Source organism: Calypte anna, chromosome 17 (assembly GCF_003957555.1).
Source record: "Calypte anna isolate BGI_N300 chromosome 17, bCalAnn1_v1.p, whole genome shotgun sequence".
In the NCBI taxonomy this organism is placed as follows: Eukaryota; Metazoa; Chordata; class Aves; order Apodiformes; family Trochilidae; genus Calypte; species Calypte anna.
The window spans coordinates 8,681,575-8,708,387 of record NC_044262.1 but is presented as its reverse complement, the minus strand read 5'-3'; the positions used below and the strand labels follow the sequence as shown (position 1 = coordinate 8,708,387).

The following is a 26,813-nucleotide window of genomic DNA, read 5'->3' as shown; positions in this document are numbered from 1 at the left end:
GGGGTCTGCAGGGGGCGGTGCCTGGTTACCATGGTGACGTGGTCACCGCCACGCTGCCCCCGTTGCCAAGTGCCGGGAGCGCTGCAGAGGCGACGCTGCTGCCCTCCTGTCGCCTCGGCTCCTCTCAAGAGGACACGGGAACTGCTGCATCGCCTTTTCCCCCCCTCAGCCCAGCGCCCTTAAACCCCGATAAATCCCACACTGGTATTTTTAAACGCTCTGGAGGTGTTGCCTGCAGTAGAGTTGGTAGGTAGTGTGACTATGCAGCAGGCTTGCAGCTTCTCCCTCTGGAGAACCTTTTCAAACTGAAGTGTTTTCTCTTCCCTTGGCCTCCAGCTTGGAATCTGTACTTCTGGAAGCAGTCCCGGTGGTCAGCTGTGCTGGGCCACATGAGGGCAGTGGGGGCTGTGCGCCTCATCCCCCCCGAGGCCTTCAACAAGAAGAGCTTTGAGGATGAGGTAAAGACAAGAAACAGCCAAATGAGTTCATCCTGTTGGTCAGTTGTTTGCTGGCTGCTAAAGTGGTGACCTCAAAGCAGAGGTCAGTTTCAACCTTGCTGGGTTTTGGTTGTTTTAGTAGAAAATAGCTGTGTTACCTCCAGTATCTCTGATGCTCTGGGTGGATAAACTGAAGGGAAAATCATTATAACACAGCAGTAGAAGATAAATTAAGAGGCACAGTAAGCCTGATACAGGCATTCCTCACTTTGTTGTTGACTTTGTCTGCAAGGCACATGATCCAGTTTGCCTTAGTTTCCTCTCTGATGAGGTTTGGTGGGGTTTTTTTTGCTTTTTTTGTTGCATTTTGGAAACAGCCTTGGATGAAAACTGCTGTGTGTGTCAAGAGGTGTTCATTATTTTACCTGTCTCTTCTGCCACCCTCCCTCCACCGTTTTTATCAATCATTTTGTTGTTATTTGTTCAGTAGGCTGGAAGGAATTCTAACCATTCTGATTACTCTCCTTTGAAGGTTCTCCTGGCACGCTCCTTGGATGCAGTAAGGAGCAAGATTAGGTCTCTGCAGAGTGAAAAGCTCTCTTTGGTCAGGGATTCAGAAGTTCCAACTGATGCCAGGGGGGTGCAGAAATGGGTTAAAAGAATGCCCTGCAATGACTCCCCAGAACCACTGCTGTCCTACAGGTAGAGAACAGAAACATAAAACCCCAATTAATATCTTCATGAAGCTGTAAGGCTTGAAATGGGATCTAGAGACTCCTGAATTCCTGGTCACAGCACTGAGGACATGGAATAGTCTCCTTGCCAGGTGTAAATTGAGAGTAATGAGCTGCTGCCTGATTAAGCACAGATTAACAGGCTTAATATTTGCAATAGCATGTGTATTATCTGGCTTTTAGAAAGTAAATTATATGTCTTTTTTTGTTCATATCACCCAGCCTGATATATATTGTTTAATTACATTTTAAGCTGTTTCAGTGGTTTACATGGTGATGCAGCAATGATGTGCAAGGAGCAAGGACAGACACGAGTGTCCACCCATTTCCCTGCTCTGCAGAATAATGGCACAGTTCTCACTCTCCCCAAGAAGAAAGTGCCCCAGCTGGTGGGAAGAGCAGTGGGCAGAAAAGGGCTATTTCTACATTTCTAGCTAGTTCTGAGTTTATACATTTTTATAGCTTTTAGAGAAAGTATGTGTGTCTCTGCAGCTGAGACATTAACTCTAACATTTATTGCTTTTTATGCCATCATAGCAGATCTGAGGTTGTGATCAACCTGGGATATGTAATTACTCAGTCCAGTTAATATCAGAGGAAGCAACATCAGTTCTTTGAACCATGTTCTTTCAAGTTACAATGATGCTTATGTTCACTTAAATGTTACATTTTGCAAACTAAGTAGAGTATTATGCCCATTTCAAGTCCCTCCTTGTGTATCTGGTACAAATCAAAGCTTTATTCTCTTTCTGTTTCAGAGAAACTACAACATTTCAAAAGGCTCTGAAACGTGTAGATGTAACTGCAGCTGCAGAAGTCAGATCCCTACCTGATTTTATTGGTAAAATTTATTTCCCTTGATGTCAGGTATTATAATTTGTGGAGGTTTTATTGGTCTCGTGGTTTGGTTGGTTGGTTTTGAGCCACCACACATGTAATGATTCTAGCTGAACAAAGTATAAAATCACACTCAGAAATGATCTGACACATTTTTTTAATGATTTGTAAGTAGTTCTGAAGATGAAGAGATTGTCAGTAAGTCACATTTTGTGTCTAGATGGGAAAGTCCATTTATGATGTAAGCAAATTTCATCCTTGGAAGCTGCAACTTTTTTTTTTTTTTTTTTTTTTTGCCTTATACCTGAACTTCACAGAATTGCAGAGAACCATAGACTTGTTTCATAGCTTCTGTGCTTTTATTTGTTTGGTAACAAATTAATAAAATCAAAGGAAATTTAGAAACATGATTACAATTTTTACACATCCACTTGCACAGATGTCCCTTCCCCTGGGAAGCTGTCACACTCTGCAGAAGCTGCACAAACTCCTGAGGTCACAGTGTGGATTTAGTGATTCATTGTGCATATGTCATGTATTCTGCATCAACAGTTCCAAGCAACATCATCCTCATTTGTTTTTTGGCAGTTCCTGAGGAAAAAAGGAGTAATTTCTTGGAATTTCTGTCCACACGCCGGCGAGGCTGCCACGATGAAGCTGTCACCTCCATGCACCAGGAGCTTGCCTCTGTTGCCAGGGTAGGACTGGATTTGCAGTCCAGGTAGTAGTCAAGGTGTAATATGCAAATATCAGACTGACCTCCTTACTTTTTTTAGGAGATGGAGCCCTTTGTTTTGGAACCTGGACAAATCCTCCTGGCAAAACTGATGGAATCTGATAGAAAAATTGAACTTTTGTTCAAAAAGATTGAGTGTGACAGTGCACTGACAGGTTTCTCAATGGAAGTAAGCTCATGGCATTGTCTCAACTTCAGTTATTTGTACCTGGCCTCTGTAACATGGCTTCTTCTGGCTCGATATAATCTTAAGAGATAAATGGTTGCTTGGTTTTGTTTGGGTTTTTTTGTTTGTTTGTTTGTGTTTGGCTTTTTCTGCCATTCACATTTCATTGAGAGTGTGATTAAATCCTTGCAGGGTTTGGAAGAACTATGGAACACTGTCCATCAGGAATCCTTGACCAGGAAGAAGTGGATTAGGGAAATGGATGAATCCTTGCAAAAGGTTGAATGGCATCGAGCTGATAAAGTGAGTTGTAGTTTTAATAACTGGTCATTAAGCATAAGATCATTATTTGCTTGTAGTGCTGGATGCAGAGCAAAGAGGAGCTTGGAACCAAACAGGGGACATACCTATTCTGCAGCTGGGAATGTACAGTTGTGCTCTGATTTTAATTTTAATTTAAATTTTGATTTGTGGAGGCTGAGCATCAGTAGCAGAGATGCTGCTGCTTCAGCCCAACCTGTAGAAATCACTGGACATGACAGTGAATGTTTGGGTAAATAAATGTGTAGTCTGTAAGGAAGCTCTTGCTGCTTTTCCTTGTAGGCAAACAAGAACTCTCTGTTACACCTGTGTCTGTCTGTCTGCTCTTTGTAATGTACACGAGGTGAATGCCTCCAATCCTATCCCCAGCAAATTAGTAATGATAAAGATAAGTATTTTAATATTCACATCTCCCTCTGTCTATCAGCCAATTTAATTTATTTTAATGGAAAAAATTGTCACCTTCATATCAAGCTGGGAAACTGATATTTGAGTTATACAGGTTTTTAATTTTTTTTTTTGTTCTTTTATGGCACAGATAACAGATGTACTGAGGAAGTATACAGTGATACTGGAGGAAATTGCCTTCTTCTTGTCCACTGATGTTTACAAGTTCATTAATAATGAGGCCATGGTAAATCTTCCATATATTCTGTTTTACCTGTAAGAAGATAGCAATCTGAATATCCCCAGAATGTCTTTTTTCCCTAACTGAAATTCATTATTTCTACCTGTCAATCACTTCACTATTGGAGACTTCCCTGTTTTGCAGGATATTCTTTATAATTTGTATTATTATTCCCTTCTTTTACATGGATCAGGCAGTATTAACTTTTGGCATTTTATATGGTGCTTTCACTAATCTATTTTTTAATACACAGCTGATTAACAGAGCACTGCTGGCTAATCACAGGGCAATTGCCAAGCTGTTCTCCAACCTCATGAAGACAGAGTTGCAGTGGGAGTTATCCCATCGATGGAAGTGGGAAGATAGAGTCAAGGACTGGAGGCTGATCCAGAAGAACAATGTAATTCACAGTTTCAGGTCAGAAATTTGGTATTTTGGATTGTGAATAACACAGTGTGACTGGTGTGCACTTGTGTTTCCTAGGAACAGTAGTATTTGTTCATTTTTTTCCATTTTAAATCTCAGAAGCTTAAAGAACTCAGCATTCTTTTTTGGGTATTAAAAAAATGTATAAAGCCTGTTTTGTATTTGGATTTCAAACATGAAATTTCCCCAAACAGATGCTTACTTCAGGGTATTTTTCCATCCTACAGAGAATTTATGGCAAATGAAGAAATACAGAATCCCCCAGCTGTGAGGACAGAAGTGGAAAATATGATAATGGATCTGAGTTTACTTAGTGAAAAGAGACTGGAGATATTGCAGCACCTTGGGTATGATGAAGGAGAGAACAAGAGCAAAGAAAAATAAGAGTTCTTTCTAGAGTTAATGAGGGACTTGACCACTAAATGCTCTTTGCTTCCTCTCAGTGTATAATGCATCAGTAAGGCAGGACCTCAGCTGCTTTTGTAAAGCTCTTTTTAATGGAAAAAAATGCATTCTTGGTTTGCAGTGCACCAGTTAAACTAAATAGGGAGTGGTGATGGCTAGAAATGCAGGAAGAGAGAAGTAAATATTACTGACACTTGAAACAGTAGAAAGGGGCAGATAAGCTTGGGTAGATAAGTAAAATTGGTGGTCTTGTCAAGGCACTGATTCTGTGTGGGAGTTCCCTTTGTATAATAAGTTAAGAAAAGAGTCTTGATAGGAATCTAACACTGCTGTGTTTGAATGTCTGTTCTGAGTACAAGAAGGTTTAAATGCAATGCATCACAATAGTTACAGTTTGGGTATTAAAAAAAATGTATCAAACCTATTTTGTATTTGGATTAATGTGCAGTTATGTATATACCAAGAGAGTTACAGTTAGTTTCTTGTCACTGGCCTTGAGAAACAGCAGTCATCTTGTTTGATTTCCATTGCTGATATGTCTGTAAATAATATAAAGTGTAATAGTATGGTTACTCTGATTCATAATTTTATCCTTTAAAAACTGACTGGATTTTATTGGAAGGTTTTTGACTCTTGTTTTCTGTCTTGATAGTGATTTGTTGCCTCCAGCACAGAGGGAAGCTGAGATGAGTGAATGGTACACATCTTTGGTGAATTTAAACAAAAGTATAGGTAAGTTGGGGAAGCATAAAACCAGTCTGGAATCCAAACACTTCTTTCTTTTTTCCAGGCAGTCATGAGCCAGACAGTTGCTTTGAAAAGATATTATTTTTTTCCATGTTTTTCCTTGTACATTTATTTGATTGGTTGGCAGTGTTGTACAAGTGTGAAAGCACTACTGAGATACATTACCAGTGCTGAGGTTCAGCACAGGCCCACCCATCATGCTTCCATTTCACACCCCTCTGTGAAACACTCGTGTGGTTACAGTGTCCTTGTCTCCCATGTCCCTCAGACACCCGTGGGGAGCAATGTCTGACGAAAATACACACCCAGTATGAGATGGTCCAGCAGAAATGGGTGGCAGAAGTGGAGTTATGCAAGGTTAGTATCACAGCTCTGTGAGTCTTGGAGGGATTGTTGGTAACAGGGTTTAATTCAAATGCCAGTCATATGCACCAGACAGAAAGGGAGCTGGGAGTCTGGATTGCCAGGAAGCTGAACAGGAGCCAGCAGTGTGCCCAGGTGGCCAAGAAGGCCAATGGCATCCTGGGCTGGCTCAGGAACAGCGTGGCCAGCAGGTCCAGGGAAGGGATTCTGCCCCTGTGCTCAGCCCTGGGGAGGCCACAGCTTGAGTCCTGTGTCCAGTTCTGGGCCCCTCAGCCCCTCAGGAAGGAGATTGAGGTGCTGGAGCAGGTCCAGAGAAGAGCAAGGAGGCTGTGAAGGGATCCAGCAGAATTCCTGTGAGGAAGGGCTGAGGGAGCTGGGGGTGTTGAGGCTGGAGAAGAGGAGGCTCAGGGGAGACCTCATCACTCTCTCCAACTCCCTGAAAGGAGGTTGGAGCCAGGGGGGGGTTGGGCTCTTTTCCCAGGCAACTCTCAGCAAGACAAGAGGGCAGGGTCTCAAGTTGTGCCAGGGGAGGTTTAGGTTGGAGATGAGAAAGAATTTCTTTCTGGAGAGGGTGATCAGGCATTGGAATGGGCTGCCCAGGGAAGTAGTGGATTCTCCGTGTCTGGAGATCTTTCCAAAGAGCCTGGATGTGGCACTGAGTGCCATGGGCTGGGAACCACGGGGGGAGTGGATCAAGGGTTGGACTTGATCTCTGAGGTCCCTTCCAACCCAGCCCATTCTAGGATTCTATGATTGTTGGTAACAGGATTTAATTCAGATGCCAGTAATATGGGTCTGAGGAGCCACTAAATATTGGGATAGCAAGGGAAGTTACTCTTTAACTTTATTCTGTTAGAAAACTTACTGTCCTGTTTGTTTCACAGTGCCTTATGTTATTTGTACTTGAAATGTGTAAAAGCAGTAACAAATGTGGGTAAAGAAAGGAGCACTGTCCCTCATATAGATGGAGGGTTGCAGGGTCAGAACTTCAGCCTTTTTACTCAATCTGTCTTCTCTTGGGAAAGAAATTCCATCTCTCTGCCCCAGTTTCTCCCTTTGTGTCCAAACAGAATTGTACTGTTTACTACTAGAATGTGGGATCTACAGGGCTGAATCTTTCTCTATCCATTCACAAGAGAAAGTTTAGCCACACACTCTAAACCCCACACAGTATTTGTTTATTATATTCATGCCAATAACTTAGCATTCTTTTCATTTAGAATAACCTGTTGAATCTGAGAATTTGCACAAAAGAAGAGGCTGAAGAAATTGTGAATTCTGAGTTCCTTCAGTTGACAGAGAAACTAAACAGCCACTTTGAAGAAGAACTGGAGCAAATGGATGTATGTTTATTTACATCTATTTTTATCACTGTCTGGGAGCAGTCTTCCTGTGCTACTGCCTGAAATACCACATGTGTCTTTAGCTGTTGATATCCCATCAGAAAGAGGTCCATAAGGTGACTGAACACCTGCCCCACAAATAAAAAAAGCTGGGTGTGCATCAGGGAGAAGAGTTCATTTAAATCTATCCCTCTGCCTCCCTGAAAACCCAAATGGAACCCAAACACTTATGATCTCCCAAATTTCTTTCAATCCTATTTTGTGTGATTCTTTACATGAAAATGACTGGGTTCCAAAAATGATAGGTGGTCAAATACTTCAAGGTATGTGCAGAAAGACATCTTGAACTTAGCAATTTTGTGCTTTGCAGTGCCAGAAAATAAACAGAAGTTTTAATCTCATCCTCTAGAACAGAAAGATGCATTCTTAACCAGTTTACTTGGACAGTTTTTTCCCCTAAAGTAGAAAAGATGGTGTGGGATACTGACAGTGTACTTCCAGACAGCCTTTATGTTATGTCCCCATTCTCTTTTATTTTACCTTACAGCATCCAGTTCAAAAATAACCATTTCACTTAATTGTATTTCTTTAGAGAGATTTGGAGGAGATGGCTAAACAGAATGAGGAGAATTGTAGAGACTTGTACAGCTATTGTCAGGGGGCCATGGATCTCTGGGATGAGCACCAACAAAAGCTGTCCCAGCACAAAGATGAATTCCAGAAGAAATTAGATGAATGCAGATGGCAACAGGATAAGTTAATACAGGTATAAACATAAAAATAAGGTATCATGTAAAGAAAAGACTTCTTAATGTAGAGAACCTTCTGGAATTCAAAATAACTGGTACAACATTTAACATTTACCATTTGTATTGGAATTTCTCCAGGTGGTTGCATCTTGTCTGCTACGGTTTTGCTAACAACTTGGTTCACAGTGAGCATTCAGATCTCAGTCTTGATATGGCAATGGTGACAAAAATTGTGTTTTCTGTGCTAAGCTTCTGCAAGTTTCTGTTGTTCATAATATCTTGTGCTGTTTGGAACTTGTTTGGATGTCAGGTTCTCATATTATGGGTATATCAGACAGCTTGGAGGGCAAGGTCAGAGATGTTCGTTACCTATGACAGACTTTGTAGCAGATAAGCTTTGGTAAGATTGCTTCCCTGCTTCATGTAGAGTATGCATACATCATTAAACTGTTTGAATCCTACATAGTTATGAAGGATTTTAATAATTACTGAGTTGTTTTTACTGGGTTCTTTTTCTGTGACTTTAGAAGATGGAAGAAGACAACCTGGATGTAGTTTTGACTCAAATGAGAACAGCAAGCTCTGAAGAAAAGCTGAAGACCTATTTGGAGGAAGCCTTTTCTTGTTTAGATGATATTAGAGCTAGGTATGAATTTTATAGTGCAAAGTTAACAAGTAAAGAATATTTAATTGCTGGTTATACTACTTAGGTCTTGTTTACTCCGTAGTGTGAAGGTGTGGAAAAACACTGCTTACTTCTGCATGGGACAGATGCATAATAAATTCACCATAATTGTCTTTGTATGGGAGAAAAAGCAAATGGAAATGAAAACAGGTGTGAACATTGATTTTTCCTGAATCAAGACTCAGCTTGAAACATGAATTTTAATTTCCAAGGAACAACAGAATTAAAACAGGAAAACCTCAGTCACAGCTTAGCATGATACAGAATTAACATGACTGACAGTAATTTGACTTTTAATAACCCTGATGTAAGCACAGGTTTCCATCCAGAAATAGTTTCCCATCCAGAATGAAAGATCTGAATTACTTTAATATTTCTTAAATCCATAAATGCACAGAAGTTGTAATGAACTGATCTCTACTGACAAGCCAAGGTGTGATTGCATTCAGGCTAAACAGGAATAGTACAATCTGTAGCCTAAAGGTTTTAAGAGACTGATTAAAATGTTAATTTGGATTTAAAGACACTGTAGTCATATTTCATTCTCTTTCTAGATATACTTGAATCTCAAACTTTGACCTTAAACTTGACAGGTATGAGACATTTAACCAAGTTCTAATGGATAAAGTCATGTTTTACCCAGAAGATGTTTTGAGGAAGTTGTTTTCTTATAGCATATCCATCAGCCAATATTTTAATGTAAAGGAAATCTTCAAACAGGTATGAAGAAAACCAACTGCTGGTTCAAAAAATTACTCCTGTATTAATTGTTCATTCTGGGGGAAAGTTTGCATTAGCTGAAGAGTTTAGTTTATTTAAACTAAAGTGCTGTTTTGGCCAAAGGACTGGAATGCCTTTAGTAGAAATAGAAGGGTGGGAACAGGGTGTCTATTTCTTCCCCATGCTTTTAACCCTGTCCTTGTTAAAAACTGCAAGTTACCTCACTTGCCTTTTGATTAGAAAAATACAAAATAATAGAATTATGTTAATCAATCTGAATGTTGGATATCCTTTAGAAAATAAATGATCCATTCAAGACCACAATATCTTATTGAAACTGATAATTCTTGAGAAGGAATATGAATGTTTTCTAAGCAAGCAAATCCTTAGTTTTAAGTTGTGTGTGGTTTTCTGTTTTTGTTTTGATTTTAGAACTTGCAAGGGGAGATAGAGCTCACATCTCGAGATCAAGGTAACACCTCAATGGTACAAAAAGATCTTTTTAGCTTGCTTGTTTTTCCATCTGTATTTCTTTTGATTGTGACCAGTAAAACTCTGCTTTTACTGGAATGAACTAGTTGAGGTTACAGAAGCTGAACATCTGGTGGAGCAGCAAGCTGAGAGCATTGTGCAAGAAAATGAAGGAGCTGAAAAGACAAATAGTCAACAGGAAAATGAAACAAAAACCACAGATGAGACTGAGAATGTCATTGCACAGGAAACTGAAGTAACAGAGGAAGAAGAACAGGGGGAGAGTTTTCCTCATGGAAGTGAAGAAACTGAGCATGAAGGACAGGGGGTAAGCTCTACACAGGTAAAGGAGCAAGAGAATAAGTTTGAAGGAAGTTTTGCACAAATATAGGATTTTTTATTTTTTTTTGCTGAGGTAAGCCTAAATTCCTTGAAGTTGATTAGATTTCATTTGTACACAAAGCATGCAGGAGTCTTTATTGTTTCCATTTGCTTCTGGACTATTAGGGCTTTAGATCCTTTATGGGGTGATGGAGTCTATAAAGCAGTTTACAGCCATACCTTATGCATTGATTTCACCCTTGTAAAAACCTTTTAGATAGATTTTTTTTTTTCCCCTGAAAGATCTTTGTTTCTTTCATCATAGTATCCTTAATGCATGGTGAGCTATTTAAGCTGTATTTGTATCTAAGTATTGGAGTTTTTTAGGCCTTCAGTTATGTGAATCTATTGCCATAACAAAAACTTCTAATTTAAAGCACTGATGATTCTGCTTATTGGGACTTGGAAGCATATCCTCTGTATGATTGTTGTCCAAACTGAGAACCAGAAAATCATTCTTAATATCTTCAGGATTCTTCCATTAGCTTGTGCACTGTTGATTCTAGGCTTGTGCCTTTAGAGGTAACAGATGATGATTCCCAGTTGTTTCCTAGGCTGTGCTCAATGGCAGTGAGGCAGAAAGGTCTGAAATTGTGGTTGAGACCTTTTCCACTTCTAGTGGAAACACTTATACAATTCTTGAAGTTGAAGAAGCAGGAAAGACTGACATCCCAGAGACTTATCTTACAAAATATGAAGAAGAATCACTTCCTGTGTACCTGAAACATGGACTTATCAAAGAGACCATATTTGTGGAGCTGAAGAAACAGTGAGTAGAAAATAGTTTGTGGTCTTTCTTTCTTGTTAGCTCATAGACAAAGTTCAGTTTTTTGGAAGATATTTTAGACTGAAGACATAAAAATGGTGTAATTAGTTTGATGTTGTTCTTTTTGCAGAATTATAACTACAGGATCAAAAAAATTATTGCTTTTCATCCGTGGCTCTTAAAGTGCCACACAAGCACTTAACCTCTTACAGAGCATTCATGTTTTATAGAGAAATATTTAGTGAGAAAATGTATTCCTGAAAGGCAAGCAGGGTGTCCTATTTCCCTGTAGAGTCCTGAAGGTAAAAAACTTGGTATGCAGCAAGCTCAAAAACCCTACCAGTATTGTGCAAATGCTAATGAAACAGTATTTTCCTATAGTTAAGAGGTTAGATTCTTAGAATTAATAGACTTTAAAAAATTCTTATTTATTACTTACTGCTCCTCACTGTAATTTTTCTTTTTCAATCACAGGATTCGCCTCTGCTTTTTTGAACACCTGGAGAAATGGTTTGCAGAGGCCTTGTCCAGCTCCTGTGTCTTTGTAGCTGCCAAGAAAAAGAAACTGAATTCAGAACTTCAGCAGTGTCTGCACTTGCATCAGCAAAGGCCAGTGGATATAGAGAGAAATATCTACAACTTCAGAGCTGGTACACACTCTTCTAACTCTGAGCATTACAGGTCTTCATTTAGAGGCAATCATCAGTGGCCCAGAATCTCTCAGTGTCACTTGACTCAGTAGTAGAGGGCAATAGGAACCAGCTGAGTGTCTGCTGGTTCCCAGTGTTGTTACTCTACTTTAAAATTACATTTCTGTAGCTTATACCAGTTTGTGCTGTGTTATGTTTGGAAAATGCCTTGATCTATGACTTGATTGTAAAAGATGTACAACATTCAGTTTCTCTTGTCAATATTTTAAGATCTTTTTGTGACCAAAAAGAGGGCTTGGAGCAAAGAAAAGACATTTGTGATTTCAACAGGTTAGGAGCTCCTGGGCTATTTATCAAATACAGGAGAAAACTCAAAGAAACAGAACTGGATGTATTTTGTTTGTAGGTTTTGGCCACTCTGAGATCTTGCTCAGTTTATTTTATTGCTGCTTTTGGTGATAGGTTGGTGGTTGGGACAGTTCCCAGTGAACAGGGAGCCATGCCCATGTGGTATAAAATGTTGTTTTTCTTACCAGCGGAACTGTTGCTTCACAAGGAGTACCTGGAGCACCACTGTGGGGAGCTGAAAAGGGCTCTGGGAAGAGAGAAAGCTGAATTCCGCAAGTTTTCTGACCAGCAAAATAACATGATCAAAAACTTACATTCACAAATCTCTGACATGGAATCTGTCTTCCTCAATGCTCCTGTGACTGAGAAGTAAGTGTGCCACAGGTGCTGCTGACTGTGAATTTCCATGTTAAATACTCCTGATTGCTGTCTGAGATGTTCCTGCTTTGCATTCTGAATCTATTTTTTATGTCACTGCACTCCATGAAACTTGAAAGAAAAATGTACAGGATTTTTGCCTCGTTTATCTTTCCCTGAAGAATTCAGATCAGTACAGAATGGATGACAATTTTCATATATTTTCCAAGTGCTGGCAGTCTCAAAGTGGAAAAGCTGTTTCATATGTTAAGGTTTCATCCATTTTACTGAACTTGCAGAGTAATACCAATCAATTATCAGGTTTTGAAGGATCCTCAATAGCATCAGCTGCTTGCTGGGATCTTCTGGTTGTTCATCAAAGCAATCACAGCTCGGGGAGTTGCTTTCAGAATATTAAAACACTCTTGAGGGCTCAGATTTTCTTCATGCCAACAGCCTCTGAAGCATGATGTGTGCTCTGCTTCCTCTATGTTTTGTTTGCTGTCAGGTTTATTTCTTTCAAATCCAACCTGCGCCCAGAGCTACGGAATCACCTGGAAATGATCCAGGTTTCCCTGAGGGGTTACAGGAACTATTTGGATGAGGCTTTTGGGAAATTAAAGGACTCCAATGTGCATTTTCTCAAGGATTGCAGGTATGGAAATTTCACTGGAGTTTTGTTTTATAGATACCTATTTCTGGGCATCAGCATTCATTGCACAGGCAGAACAGTGAAACTGAAGTTGATTTTATTATTAATCTAATTTACCATTTTTAAAAATTCTGTTAAGCCACAATTATGAACTGTTTCCATCATGTGAGTGTTGGTATCTATGTTTTAAGCCTGCCTACCTAAAACAGCCTTTGAGGAAAGGAAGACTTGTACTTAGTTGATTTTACTTTGCTGGTTGCTCTCAGATTATTTTCAGATGGAGGTAACTTTTCTCTGGAGGAGGTGAAGTCTTTCAGCAAACGTCTTCAGGCAGAAACTAAACGTATTGGCACCTTGGAAACTTCACTCAAGAAAGATATGGAGAAAGTGGAATTGAAATGCTTTGACCAGGTGTGCAGAGTTTGATTCTTTGACATTATTATGTATTATATTGGCATATTTGATATGATTTGTCATCATCCTGCATACAGGCGGGGACTGGAAGACTTCTGTGTGGGAAATAAATGGAAAAAATAAGAAGAAATAGTGAGGTTTTTTTATGGAAGTTTTAAAAAGTGATTATTAATTAGTTCTGTCTCCTGTTTCTTGCATTCTTAAAGGCTTCTGAACTTATCAACCAATCTGAAACAAAGTTCCATTATATCTTCATGAATCGAGTCTTTATGGAGAAGAGCAAACGACTTCTGAAAAATGTACAGCTACAAATCAGAGCAGAGGTACAAACAGAAACATCAGATCTTTCTCTAAATGGATTTTAATAGCTTCTATTTTATTACTTTCAAGAGGACAAACATTAAGTGACTTTTAAAATCCATTCAAAACCTGTTTTCTGTGATTATCAGCTTAAAACTATTGTTTTTACTGCTGCTGCAGCCATGCTGGTGCACCATGGTCTTTGCAGCACATTGAATGTGTAAATGTGACTAGACCAGCATTTTTGTCTGGTGTAGTAAAGGACATGAAATGTTGCTTTTTGTGCATTACTGTGCTCAGCTTCTCTTCTGAGTAACAGTGATTGAGTGTTTCTACCAGCAAGTCTGGTCTTTACAAAGTAGAGGTTCTGAAAGTCCCTTGAAGGGGGTTTCAGTTCACCAAGATCTGCTTCTGCTTTAGGTGGCAAAATCCAATTTTCAGGCAGAGACATTAAACTCTTATCTGGAGAAGCTCCATCAGAAGATAGATGCTTGTGCTCATCCTGCTGCAGATAAGGAAGTAAGTTCTAATGAGCATGAAATAGTATTTAATCTGACTTGTTAATTTTGATGCACTGTGGGTGTTTGTCTGATGCATTAGCTAATATTTTTGAGGCAGACATTTGGGGAGTGCAGGAGGTGGGGGAAGAGTGCTTTACCACAGAATTTTTGCTCAGGAAGGTGCTGTACCTGTGTTCCTCTTTGCCAAACAAAAACCTCAGCCTCCAGACAACCTCATTGGTTCGTTGTGTAAATAAAAGGGAGGCAGAACAAAGTCTGATGATGTTGAGTGCAATTGTCAGTGTATTTGAGTAGTCTGAATGCCTTTTCTATTATCATATCTTTCAGGCTTTGACTGCTGAGGAGTTGTATGATTTTGTCAAAGTAGTGTTGGAAGAACTGAGAAAGAGGAGCCAGTATCTTGACTGCTTGATAGTAAAAGCACCAAGTCCATGTGATGATGTAAGACAGCATTTAAATTCTCTCAATTTAATAGTAAATTATTTTTTCTGTGTATATGTTTTAAAGGTTTTTCAGAACCTTAGAGTCTCCAGATGTTGAAAGCTGCTTGCTGTCCTGGCTCCCAGTTGTATGGCTGTAGCAGCTTTACTACTGGAGTTACAAAATCTTTCTTTCAGCCTGTGTAGCAAAACTGTGTTCCTGTGGAAGATCTGCTTTAGGAACCAATAACTACAGGTGGCTTCTTCACTACTTGCCTGCTACAGCCAACAGGGTTTCATTTTGCTTCCCATTTCAGGAGGATGTCAGCCCTCTTGCAACACTTGATAAGTTGCAGGGTCCAATTGCTGTTGCCATTCGAACAGAGCACAAGAAAGGGCTGGTGATGGGGCTGGATCCTGCAGAATTCCCTCTGTTGAACCCAAGCAGAGCAGGGAAGTCTGCACTTGATGATTTGTCAGTTGGTGTTATCAAAAATTTACTTGAGTAAGTACTTGTTTGCCTAAAGGTATTTTTCTCTCATTGTATCTAGGTTTTCTTTGCTATATTTACCTCTTCATGGGGTCTATAACACCATAAGGTACTTTACTACAATATTTTTAAAATTTCTATTCCAGCAGCATATAAAAGTTTTCCAGAGTTCATATTTTGCAGTTTACCTTTGTATGCACAGAACTGTGGATCTGTCCATGGGTAATATTGCTACATACCTTCTGATCACTCTGGCTTTACAAAATCACTGTAGCTGAGACTATTTTTGAAAGCACATTATAAAAAGCAAGATTTTTAAGAGGAAAAACTACCCCATTGTGAGTGATAAGTGAGATCTCTTTAGCAGCCTTCAGACAAATTTTAGGTATTAAATTTTTCTCTTCTGTGGTATTATTTTAGCTAAAAGGTGATGAGATGCTGCATAGTTGAATAAATACACAAAGTGTAACATTAAAAGCATGAAAAGTGTGTGATTTGCAAATAAATGCAGTTTTGCTTATAGAAATTCTGAAAATCCAGTTAAATAAGTGTACCGGGAGGAGCCCTTCTTGCTCCTAGGGCTGATCCTGAGGCCTCGGGGTTTAGCCCATTCCTGGACGATGTCCTAGGGCTGTTCCTGTGGCCTCGGGATCTACCCTTTCTTGCCTGCTCCTGGGGCTCCTTGAGCTGTGAGCTTCTCCATCCTCACTGAAGAGTGAGAGCCCTCTCCTTGGGTGTCAGCTGCTCTCTTATTGGCCCCCTGCTCCTGCACATGCTCAGGAGGGAGGCCAGACACAGGTGAACCCACACCCACTCATCAATAACTCAGGGCACCTGGTCCTGTCTCACTACAAATAAGTACTGTCATGGAAGTAACTACTAACATTTGCAGTCAGTTGTGAAAGCAATCCTATGTGTTAAGTATCACCTCACATCTAGCATATGGTTGGGATAGAAAACACATATAATTTCCCATATGATGTACTGTGTGATGTAAAATAGCAGAATATCCAGTAGCTGCTTAGCTATTTTTTTTCTGTTTTAGAATTAAGCCACCTGAAAAACCTCCAGGCCCAAATCAGCAGAGAAGTTATCGTTCCCACTCGTTAAGACGAGGTATGGCAGCACTTCTGGCCACGGGTCCTCATGTTTTTATTTCTGTCCTTGGGTTCTCATGTTCATTTCTGTCCATGGGTTCTCATGTTTTTATTTCTGTCCCTGGGTTCTCATGCTCATTTCTGTCCATGGGTTCTCATGTTCATTTCTGTCCCTGGGTTCTCATGTTCATTTCTGTCCATGGGTTCTCATGTTTTTATTTCTGTCCCTGGGTTCTCATGTTCATTTCTGTCCCTGGGTTCTCATGTTCATTTCTGTCCCTGGGTTCTCATGCTCATTTCTGTCCCTGGGTTCTCATGTTTTTATTTCTGTCCCTGGGTTCTCATGTTCATTTCTGTCCCTGGGTTCTCATGTTCATTTCTGTCCCTGGGTTCTCATGTTCATTTCTGTCCCTGGGTTCTCATGTTCATTTCTGTCCCTGGGTTCTCATGTTCATTTCTATCCCTGGGTTCTCATGTTCATTTCTGTCCCTGGGTTCTCATGCTCATTTCTGTCCCTGGGTTCTCATGTTTTTATTTCTATCCCTGGGTTCTCATGTTCATTTCTGTCCATGTGTTACATTTATCTCAGTTGGAATCTCTAGCAGTCACTGAGGTCTAGCATGCTCCAGGCCAGTAGCAACATGCTAGTTCTGAGAGAGTTGTGCATCCCAGTGTTTTTATTGGATATCTTTACTTTGCAATAATAAAAAAAAAAATGGGGTTTTAACGATGAAAGCTGCAGAATGAGATAAGTGTTTTAGAAAAGAAATATTTGTGGCAGGGGAAAAGGGATGGAGAAAAAAATTAGAAGTGAAAATCTTTTTTTTTTTAAGATATTTTTTAAAAAATAAAATCTTCCTAATAAGGGGGTGAGGATCTTATAGTGTAGCATCATTCAGGGGAATGCAGAGGTAACCCCAAGTGCTCCCTTCCTAGTGATCCCATTTCTTCATCTCTCTTCTCTAGAGCTTGACTCCTCCAGCCATGTCCAAAGGAATCCTTCCACATTCTTGAGTCCACATCACAGCTATGACCAAGAACAGAGCCTGTTCCTTTCTCCTCTCACCTACCACATATTTTCTATGACATTCCCACTCCTCGTGCCCCAGGGCACAACCCTGATTGCTGTTGCCTCTGCTGAGTTACATCAGTTCTCTCTGCCAGAAATAATTGTTCCTATTGTGTCCCCTTAATGCTTTAAGGAAACATGATAGTAATGAGAATGTGAACTATATAACCAGATAAAAAAGACTCCACTTGGCATTTATACAGTGTTTGCCATCTTTCCTTGTTCAATGTAAAGCAAGTACCCTATCAAGGAAGAAATCTCTCTTCAGTGAATCTGGTGAAGGTCCTCTCCAGGAGCCTCCTACTTCTGCAGCTGCCTCCAGGAAATCCTCTGTGAACATAAAGATGTCAAAAAGAAAGTAAGACCCCTGAAAGGAGGAATTCCACATATAATGTTCTTAAGCAGAAATTTACCTGGATTTTGGCCACTTCCTGTTCTTTGAACAATTCTTACTGCTTATTTATATTGGCCTTTTTTTCATCTATGCTTATCATTTAGGAGCTCTTCCCTGTTTATGTACTCACAATCAACTCTACATTTTTTTTTTTTAATTTTGGATGGAAAAACATTCTTCTTTTTCTCCTTCCTCTGCTGCTGTTTTGTATTTTGAAGTTGTTGAAATATAAACTAACACCACTCCTAGGCCAATATGGCTCAGTTTTCAGGTCTGGTGTCTACATAACCTCTCTTCAGATAGACAGATGACATGAGCTGCTGTAATAGTGAAAAGAACAAAAGTTTTGAAGAGTTCTTGAGGGGAGATTCCTAAAAATTTTTTTCCATCAGAAATTACTTTTATGTAATACTGGGTTTAGAGCTCCAGTTTTCTGAATTTTCCTTCAGTTTCATGTCTGACAAGTTCAAATAATCAGCCAGAGAAGGAACATCCTTAGTTTCAAATTAATGTTTTGCCTCTCTAGAGCAAAGAAATCGCTCACACTAGATCCCACTGACAAGAGATTCCAGATTTTTGAAGAGGAGCCTCCAGAATCTGAGTAAGTCAAATATATTTCCAGAAACAGAAGTTAATCTGTAAAAAAAAAAAAATCTACCTATTTATCTAACAGTTTATTTACAGTTGTGAGCTGTAGAGTTCACCACTGAATTTCAGTGTACTTGTCTGTGATATTTATGGGTCAGAGTGTTTGCAGAACTGTTCCTTTTTGCAGCATAACAGTAGTGAATATAAAATTCATCCATTCTTATTGCTATCTAAAATGGTTGGCCTCATTTGAGCCTAAATGGGCTGGGAAATGTAAACCAGACTTTCTTTCTGTTAATTTCACCTCTGAGGAGATCAATAAATTGTATACACTACACTCTTGTGCTCAGTACTGTATTTTTGTCAGTAAAGAAGGAATAAACTGTTTAGGAGGCAATTTTTGAATGCTTTTTTGCTGCAGTGATGTGGAGGTGTTCTCTGGGCAGCATTTACAACAGCTCAGTGCCCTTGCTTCCTCTGAAGAGAATTTGTACTGATGGGAGTGAACATTTTTAGGCATTCTGGGTAGATTCTGAATGCTCTGAAACCAGACAACTGAGCAAAATAGTTCAGAACCAGGAAATGTTGCCAATGTGATGATTTTACAGGTTATTTTCTTTAATTTTTTTTTGCTTCTTTGCTTTCAGTACTTTTAAGGGGATTGTTAAGAATATTGTCTGGACAGTTAATAACAGCTTGCTTCACCTTGCTGAGGTAAGAAAACCTTCTGTTCTTCAGTCACTTTCTGCTTTCATAGGGTTTCCTCCTGTGTCAGCTGAGCAGTTTCATAGAATCATAGAATCCTTGGGGTTGGAAGGGACCTCGAAAGATCATCTAGTCCAACCCCCCCTGCCAGAGCAGGGCCACCTAGAGTACATCACATAGGAACGTGTCCAGGCGGGTTTGGAATGTCTCCAGTGAAGGAGACTCCACGACCCCCCTGGGCAGCCTGTTCCAGGGCTCTGTCACCCTTGCAGTAAAAAAATGTTTCCGAATATTCAACTTGAACCTCCTGTGCTCCAATTTACACCCATTACCCCTTGTCCTATCACTGGTCACCACTGAGAAAAGCCTAACTCCATCTCCCTGACACTCACCCCTTACATATTTGAAAACATTGATGAGGTCACCCCTCAGTCTCCTTTTCTCCAAACTAAAGAGACCCAGCTCCCTCAGCCTTTCCTCATAAGGGAGATGTTCCACTCCCTTAATCATCTTAGTAGCTCTGGGCTGGACTCTTTCAAGCACTTCCCTGTCCTTCTTGAACTGAGGGGCCCAGAACTGGACACAATACTCCAGGTGCGGCCTCACCAATGCAGAATAGAGGGGGAGGAGAACCTCTCTTGACCTACTAACCACACCCTTTCTAATGCACCCCAGGATGCCATTAGCCTTCTTGGCCACAAGGGCACATTGCTGGCTCATGGTCATCCTCTTGTCTACCAGGACCCCCAGGTCTCTTTCACCTACACTGCTCCCCAGCAGGTCAGCCCCCAACCTATACTGGGACATCGTGTTGTTCTTCCCCAAATGCAAAACTCTACACTTCCCCTTGTTGAACTTCATCATGTTTCTCCCTGCCCAACTCTCCAGCCTGTCTAAGTCTCTCTGAATGGCAGCACAGCCTTCTGGTGTGTCAGCCACTCCTCCCAGCTTAGTGTCATCAGCAAACTTGCTGAGGGTACATTCTATACCCTCATCCAAGTCGTTGATGAAGATATTGAACAACACCGGTCCCAGCACCGACCCCTGAGGGACTCCACTAGTCACACACCTCCAACCAGATTCTGCCCCATTGACTACAACTCTCTGACTCCTTCCTTTCAACCAGTTCCTGATCCACCTCACTACCTGATCACCAAACCCATACTTGATCAACTTATCTACAAGGATGCTGTGAGAGAGTTTGGTTCTTTACAGTGCTTGGATGGCCATCCAAAACCCTTTCTTCACTGTGCCTCTGGTTTTTAATTAGTATTTGACACACTGTATTTTTAATCACAGGTTTCTCTATAAATATATACATTTCAGAACCAGAGGAAGAAAACTGGTCTCAAATAAGAGGTGGCTGGTAGCCTTTTGTATGAGTGCTTAGCTGTGGCTAATTTGATAGTGTTATCAACAGCTTTTCTTTTTTTTTCTCTTTACCTCCTCAAGGAATTCTACCAAGAAGCAAATCCTGATATCATGGTGCCTGAAGATCTGCCAAAGACATTTGAATGTTGTGCAGAAATGTTCAAACAGAAATTGCTGTCATTCCAAAGTCAGACAGATGGTCACTACAATACCTTTCTTATAGGTAAATTAATCCAATAAAGACTTCTCATTTCTGGTATATGTAATTTTTCATCTGTGTAAAATGAAAGTTGCAGTGGTTAAGAATTATGTGGCTTTCTTAATCACACTCAGTGGAAAAATTCCAGTGGATTTTAATTGGAAATAGGACCAATATTCTCTCTCAGGGGTCGGTGCTGGGACCGGTGTTGTTCAATATCTTCATCAACGACTTGGATGAGGGTATAGAATGTACCCTCAGCAAGTTTGCTGATGACACTAAGCTGGGAGGAGTGGCTGACACACCAGAAGGCTGTGCTGCCATTCAGAGAGACTTAGACAGGCTGGAGAGTTGGGCAGGGAGAAACATGATGAAGTTCAACAAGGGGAAGTGTAGAGTTTTGCATTTGGGGAAGAACAGCACGATGGCCCAGTATAGGTTGGGGGCTGACCTGCTGGAGAGCAGTGTAGGTGAAAGAGACCTGGGGGTCCTGGTAGACAAGAGGATGACCATGAGCCAGCAATGTGCCCTTGTGGCCAAGAAGGCCAATGGCATCCTGGGGTGCATTAGAAAGGGTGTGGTTAGTAGGTCAAGAGAGGTTCTCCTCCCCCTCTATTCTGCATTGGTGAGGCCGCACCTGGAGTATTGTGTCCAGTTCTGGGCCCCTCAGTTCAAGAAGGACAGGGAAGTGCTTGAAAGAGTCCAGAGCAGAGCTACTAAGATGATTAAGGGAGTGGAACATCTCCCTTATGAGGAAAGGCTGAGGGAGCTGGGTCTCTTTAGTTTGGAGAAAAGGAGACTGAGGGGTGACCTCATCAATGTTTTCAAATATGTAAGGGGTGAGTGTCAGGGAGATGGAGTTAGGCTCTTCTCAGTGGTGACCAGTGATAGGACAAGGGGTAATGTGTGTAAATTGGAGCACAGGAGGTTCAAGTTGAATATCCAGAAACATTTTTTTCCTGTAAGGGTGACAGAGCCCTGGAACAGGCTGCCCAGGGGGGTCGTGGAGTCTCCTTCACTGGAGACATTCCAAACCCGTCTGGACACGTTCCTATGTGATGTACTCTAGGTGGCCCTGCTCTGGCAGGGGGGGTTGGACTAGATGATCTTTCGAGGTCCCTTCCAACCCCTAGGATTCTGTGATTCTGTGTGATTATAATATATAAGCTATAAAAAGTGTGGCAGAAGGGCATTTGACTAAGTTAAAAAAGCTTTATGACTAAGTGGATGTTCCTCAAAGGGATGGACCTAGGAAATAAAACTGGCAGGGACAGAATCTCTGCAAGAGAAAATTCCAGGTTGTTTGAGCCTTGCATGTTGCATTCAACTTGGCTGAGTGTCATTTTTCCTTCCAATGAATACTTCCATGCTACATAAACACTGTCTTTTTTCCAAAAGGATTTCACAATCAGTTGATTATGTTTGAGAAGGAGCTCCCTTCTGTCTCCCAGTTGGCATTTGCTGAGCTTCTAAAAGAACACGAGCAGAAACTCAGCTATTCCACCTCTCGGATTCTGCACCCCTTCAATAAACAGATGGAAAATTGGGAAATTCTGAAGGTGTGTATCATGGACATGTTGGAATACTTCCAGTGTAAGCAATGCTAAGTGCATCAGAATTACAAAATGGAATATCATTATTTACTGCCTTTCAAAAAAGAAGTATATTTTGTTTGGTAATATCAGAACTGGTAACAGAATTATGATGAAGATCATGCAGAAAATGTCACAAAGTATTATCTTGAGATTTTGTCCCTCTTAGTGTTAAAGTAAGTTTAGGATAAAAATATAAAGGTTGAAAAAAAAATCTTGTTTACTACTTGATAGGAGAGCTTATTATTTGTTGGAAACAAAGCCCAAGGTGAGATCAGAGGCCCTTTTCTCCAGTAGACAGGCAATGTAGGTACACACTGCACTGCAAGGGTTATCTCAAGACAGCCAAGGAATGCACTGAATTTATTTGTCTTTCTGACTACTTACATAAAATGTGTGGTGTTTACTTCTTCCTTATTATGTCTCGATTACACATTCTTTATTGAAGGCTTTTCTTTCTTATGTATTTGCTTGAAGGCTGCACACAGGAATCAGTTGCATCTCTCTCTGGGACACCGAGACAACTTCTTTCAGCTGGATGCTTTGTGCCAAGAGGAAATAAAAAGGCAAAAAACCCAAGCTGATGCTGTTCATCTCAACACACTGATGCTGCAGGTAGCTGTAAGGCTGTTGCTCAGCTGTTATATTTGTATCCAAGACCTCCTCTCCTTTTCATTTTTTCTCCCCATAAAAAATAAACTGGAGAATGTTTTTGGTTCTAGGCAATCCTCTTCAGTTATCTTCTAGGTTATGTATTTGCAACATTAGATCAACATATACATCCATGCATCTGCACATGTACATGTGCATAGCTTTACTGTGGAAACAAATCATCTTCTGTATCACATGGAATACTGAGGAAGAGATTACTTCTGTTTTGGGGGTAGAATTATTGAATATGTTTAAATTGGGAGTAACACTGACATCCTCTGGTTTAATTATCTTGCAGACAACAGATCCCTGGAAAGCTTTCCTCTGTAAGCATTTTGTTAGTGCAAGTAATTAACATCTTTGTACACAAGATTAAGAACTGGGATAATAAGAATTTTACAGGAATGGAAACTGCTGTTCTTGGGAATCAAAACACTTTTCTTGCTCCATCCTCTGTAGGTGTTGAGGGTCAGCTCCCCAGCATTAGAGCTCTTTGTTTACTTCCCTCAGGCCTCCTTCTAAGCATTCTCTACTGTCTGCAGTGTATAGATATTCTTAATTCCAGAGTAATATCTCCATCTCCTCTTAGCTGTTCATACACAGAGAGAAACACATATACCCTGTTTTATATAATACCTGGCCAAAGCAGGTCCACCCAAAGTACCAAATTCCAAAATGACCTTTGCTTTGGGCAGAAGGAGGCATTGACAGGAGCTTTTTATTGTCAGGTTTAGATGCTTTGCACATTGAGCTACTGGGGAGCTATGCATGTAACTCTAACTTCTTGCACAGAATACTGAGGAGAGGCACTTCTACACCCTTTTATCTGTAACTTAGAGCCTTATGTCTTTTATCTGCAGCTGTTGCAAAATGTCTAGGTTGGCTACTTGTGTAGTGCTTTTGGAGCTAAACTAAAAGGTGAGGAGCTGAAATTACCAAAAGATTTCCTTTCACTTGTTTCCCACATCCAGAACTGTGCTGCTGAGTGTGCTCAGAACTTTGTTTCTGCATTAGCTGCCTTGACTGAAAAGCTGCTTCTGGAGTTTGATGAAAGTATCATTACTGATGATGTACAGGCAGCAGGTAAGGAAAGAAGAGATTGGTCAGGTCTCTGCTTCCTTCTTAGAGATTGCAGCTGACTTTCCCTAGCAAGAGGAGGCTTTTGTATGCCACAGTACTTTAAATGGAAAGATTTGCATGCTCAAAGATGCAAGGCTATTTCTTGAAAGTCAAGAGCATCTACCTGCATGTAATCACCTCAGAGCAGTGGTACTGCTGATCCTGTGGTGGTGGTGCTGAGTCCCATGTTCTGTTATCTCCCAGAAATTGAAAAGCCAAAAGAGAAAGTATCCACCTTAATGCGCCGTAAGCAAGCAGGACTTCCCCTGGAGATCCCTGAAGCTAAACAGTTAACTCAGCGTGGGAGCAGGTAATGTTTTATCAATTTAACACCTTCAAATCTATGAATGTACAGTGTATTTTCACTCAGAAGATAGGAAGTCTATTTTACTGTGCAAAGATCCTGAGGTTTTAGAAGGCAAGCTGCTTGTAGTACTAAATAAAGTAATTTTTGGTGTTTGCTTTAAAAAAAACACATTGAATCTTTTGCACTTTGGAGTACAAGTAACATGAATTAGTATAATCTGCTTTCCTTTTGAGCTTTCCTTCTCATGTGGCTTTTTTGTTGGGTTGGTTTGCTTTTCTTTAAAGAACTTGGCCAGGAATACCCACGACCACTCTTGCAGGCCATCCAGCCTCTGTCATATGCACACAAACTGCATCAGTTAAAACAGCCAAGACCACACTGGGCCATGTAGCAGCAGTAGAAGCAAGAGATGCTGTCTATAAGGTTGGTTTTTAAAGGGGAAAATTATAGCTATGAATAAGATTTTAATATGCCTGGTGTTTCCAGATCTTAAAGCCACATTCACCATGTGCAGAAATCCTTTTTCATGTCCATTTCTTTGTGATGTTGTCAAAAGCAAACAGAACTGGTTCCTTAGGGACTCCTCTCATTCAGATATGTTACAGTGGGGAATTGTTTCAGCAGAGAAGTGAGATTAAGATCTTGCATTTTTAGCAACATTTAAATATTGCTGATAATTTAGTTTTGTAACTCTTTAAAAGGAACACCAAAGGAACAGAGTGAATAATTTATTGTTTGTTTAGTTCTGTTGTCAAAGGCAGAAAATAGGTGGCCTCTGTGCAGTGCTCTGACACAGTCAGGACCTGGATTTAAGCAAAGTAAAATTATATTTCATCCTTGCTAATTTTGTCCTTAATTATTGCTGTTGTTTTTCATCCAGGAATACATATGTAAACTTGAGCAGCAGCTTGCTCAGATCCAGAAAGAAAGTACAGCTCAGCTGCTGGAAATTCAGCGTTGGGAAGAGTGGTGGAACCGATCCATCCAGAAGATAAAGCAGTTCTATACCTGAGCCCAGTCATTTCTTGCAGTTGTTCTGATTGTTGTTGGTTTAAGCTGACAAGTTTGTACAATTTTCACTGAAGTTCTACATTTAGTCCAACAGAATTTTCTGATTATTTTTTTTTTCAATTTCTGTTGCACTGAACAAGTGTAATGGTGAAAGGAGCTTTTTTTTTTTTGCCTTTTTAAATAAAAGACCTGATAAATGTGCTGCAAATGGAATGTAGACTCTGAACTGTGCTTCCTAGTCAGATCTCAGCCAGAGTGAAGTTAACTCATTGTGGTGTTAGCTGTAACTTGAGAAGCCCAAGCAGTGGGTTTGTGCTGAAATTGATGTTCAAGACTCAGGTATGACTGAAGGTGTCTGCATCATGCACAGTCTACAAGAGTTAAAGGCAGCCCCTTTGATAATGGAGTCCATCAAGGGAACTGTTTCTTCAGCACAGATGAAGAAACCACAGATGTCCTCTCTGCACATTCTGAACAGCTCAGTACTCACAGCTCTCTACTTCCATTTTTAGAAATCTGAAATACAGGTTTAGAAAGATGAAACTGTTGATCTGTGAAGAATATTTTCCATGGAGTGGTCTACAAGTGAGGCATTTGTCTGCAGTCCAGAATGCCTTCTGAGGCAGGGCTGGAAGATAAAGTACAGCTTTGTTCTGGGAGGTCAAGTAAGTTGCTATTGCTACCACTTTTAAAATAATCTGAACAAATACAAGGAACCTGAGTAAATATTAAAAATAGTGTAGCTGTTTTTCTGTTTGTTAGGAGATTCTGTCACTGACTGCAACCACATCTATTTCATTTTTGTTTGCATTCATTGTGAATGTAGTTGTTGTGTATCAGTTGAGGACAAATCTGGTGAGTGCCTATCAGATGATTTTAGATTCAAGGAGATGTCCTGAGCTCATCTGGCTCCAGTGTTCTTGCAGATTTGTAACAGAAATTGAAGCAAAGGGAGGGGGAATGCATCATCTCTGCTCCTAATGGTGCAGTATTTCAAAATATGTGTATTTCTTTTCCTGAGGGATTAGATGTTTACTCTGTAAAGACACCTAGAAGTGCACTGTGCCTATTAAAACAGCTGAAACTGCATTAAAATAACCAGAACATCCATGTCCTTTTTTGTTCTGTGTGAATTTCATTATTCAATTTGAGGATAACTTCTATTCTCCTTTCAAAGCACGGAATAAAAGCTAGAGGAGAGTCTGGTTCCAAATCCTCCTACATTTTTAGGCAAGAAGGCAGAACTGCTCAGCATGAAACCAGGAAGGCTTTATATGGTAAAAGGCCTTGAGATAAATATTGATTTAATTTTTAGAGTGAGATTTTTGTGAAAGCTGATGAGATTGGTCAGTGGGAGACAGAGAAAAGAAGCACCAGAAAGGATTTCTGCGTGGCACAATTAGACAGATTTAAGAATGTTTTGTTACCTGTCTGCAACCAGAATAAAAATGGAAACTGGGAAAATCCCCACTGATTCCCAGATCCATTGGCACTGCTGTTTGTCTTACAAAGGGCCAGCACAGAGGAGATCTCTGTGATGCTTCTGTCAGCCTCCCCCAGAGCAGCATCCTGTTCTGGTTCCTCCCACTAACATCAAACCTTCTGTCTGCCTATGAAAAGGAGTTTGACAAACAGCCTTTTTTT

General features: G+C 40.3%; 1 protein-coding gene across 1 annotated transcript; it reads left to right on the top strand.

Annotated features, from left to right (window-relative positions):
• The first annotated feature begins 389 nt into the window (after positions 1-389).
• CCDC180 (coiled-coil domain containing 180) lies at positions 390-25,170 on the top strand. Its single transcript, XM_030461503.1, has 37 exons — positions 390-458; positions 970-1,139; positions 1,930-2,012; positions 2,597-2,706; positions 2,785-2,913; positions 3,103-3,213; positions 3,770-3,865; positions 4,113-4,276; positions 4,513-4,632; positions 5,343-5,422; positions 5,706-5,794; positions 7,021-7,143; positions 7,736-7,909; positions 8,423-8,538; positions 9,171-9,297; positions 9,730-9,769; positions 9,846-10,096; positions 10,704-10,918; positions 11,390-11,565; positions 12,102-12,282; positions 12,779-12,925; positions 13,189-13,333; positions 13,543-13,659; positions 14,057-14,155; positions 14,485-14,596; positions 14,886-15,081; positions 16,112-16,182; positions 17,467-17,590; positions 18,153-18,227; positions 18,862-18,928; positions 20,372-20,513; positions 21,888-22,048; positions 22,559-22,696; positions 23,704-23,815; positions 24,056-24,161; positions 24,443-24,581; positions 25,039-25,170. Exons 1-37 carry the CDS (start codon positions 390-392, stop codon positions 25,168-25,170), a joined length of 4,707 nt encoding a protein of 1,568 aa, XP_030317363.1.
• The last annotated feature ends 1,643 nt before the right edge of the window (positions 25,171-26,813 follow it).

Excerpts from the sequence above, each read along its gene's own strand:
- CCDC180 (XM_030461503.1), top strand. The coding sequence starts at position 390 with ATGAGGGCAGTGGGGGCTGTGCGCCTCATCCCCCCCGAGGCCTTCAAC. Across the intron at positions 2,013-2,596 it reads ATCCCTACCTGATTTTATTG|TTCCTGAGGAAAAAAGGAGT; the intron begins GTAAAATTTATT and ends GTTTTTTGGCAG. Across the intron at positions 11,566-12,101 it reads TATCTACAACTTCAGAGCTG|CGGAACTGTTGCTTCACAAG; the intron begins GTACACACTCTT and ends TTTTCTTACCAG.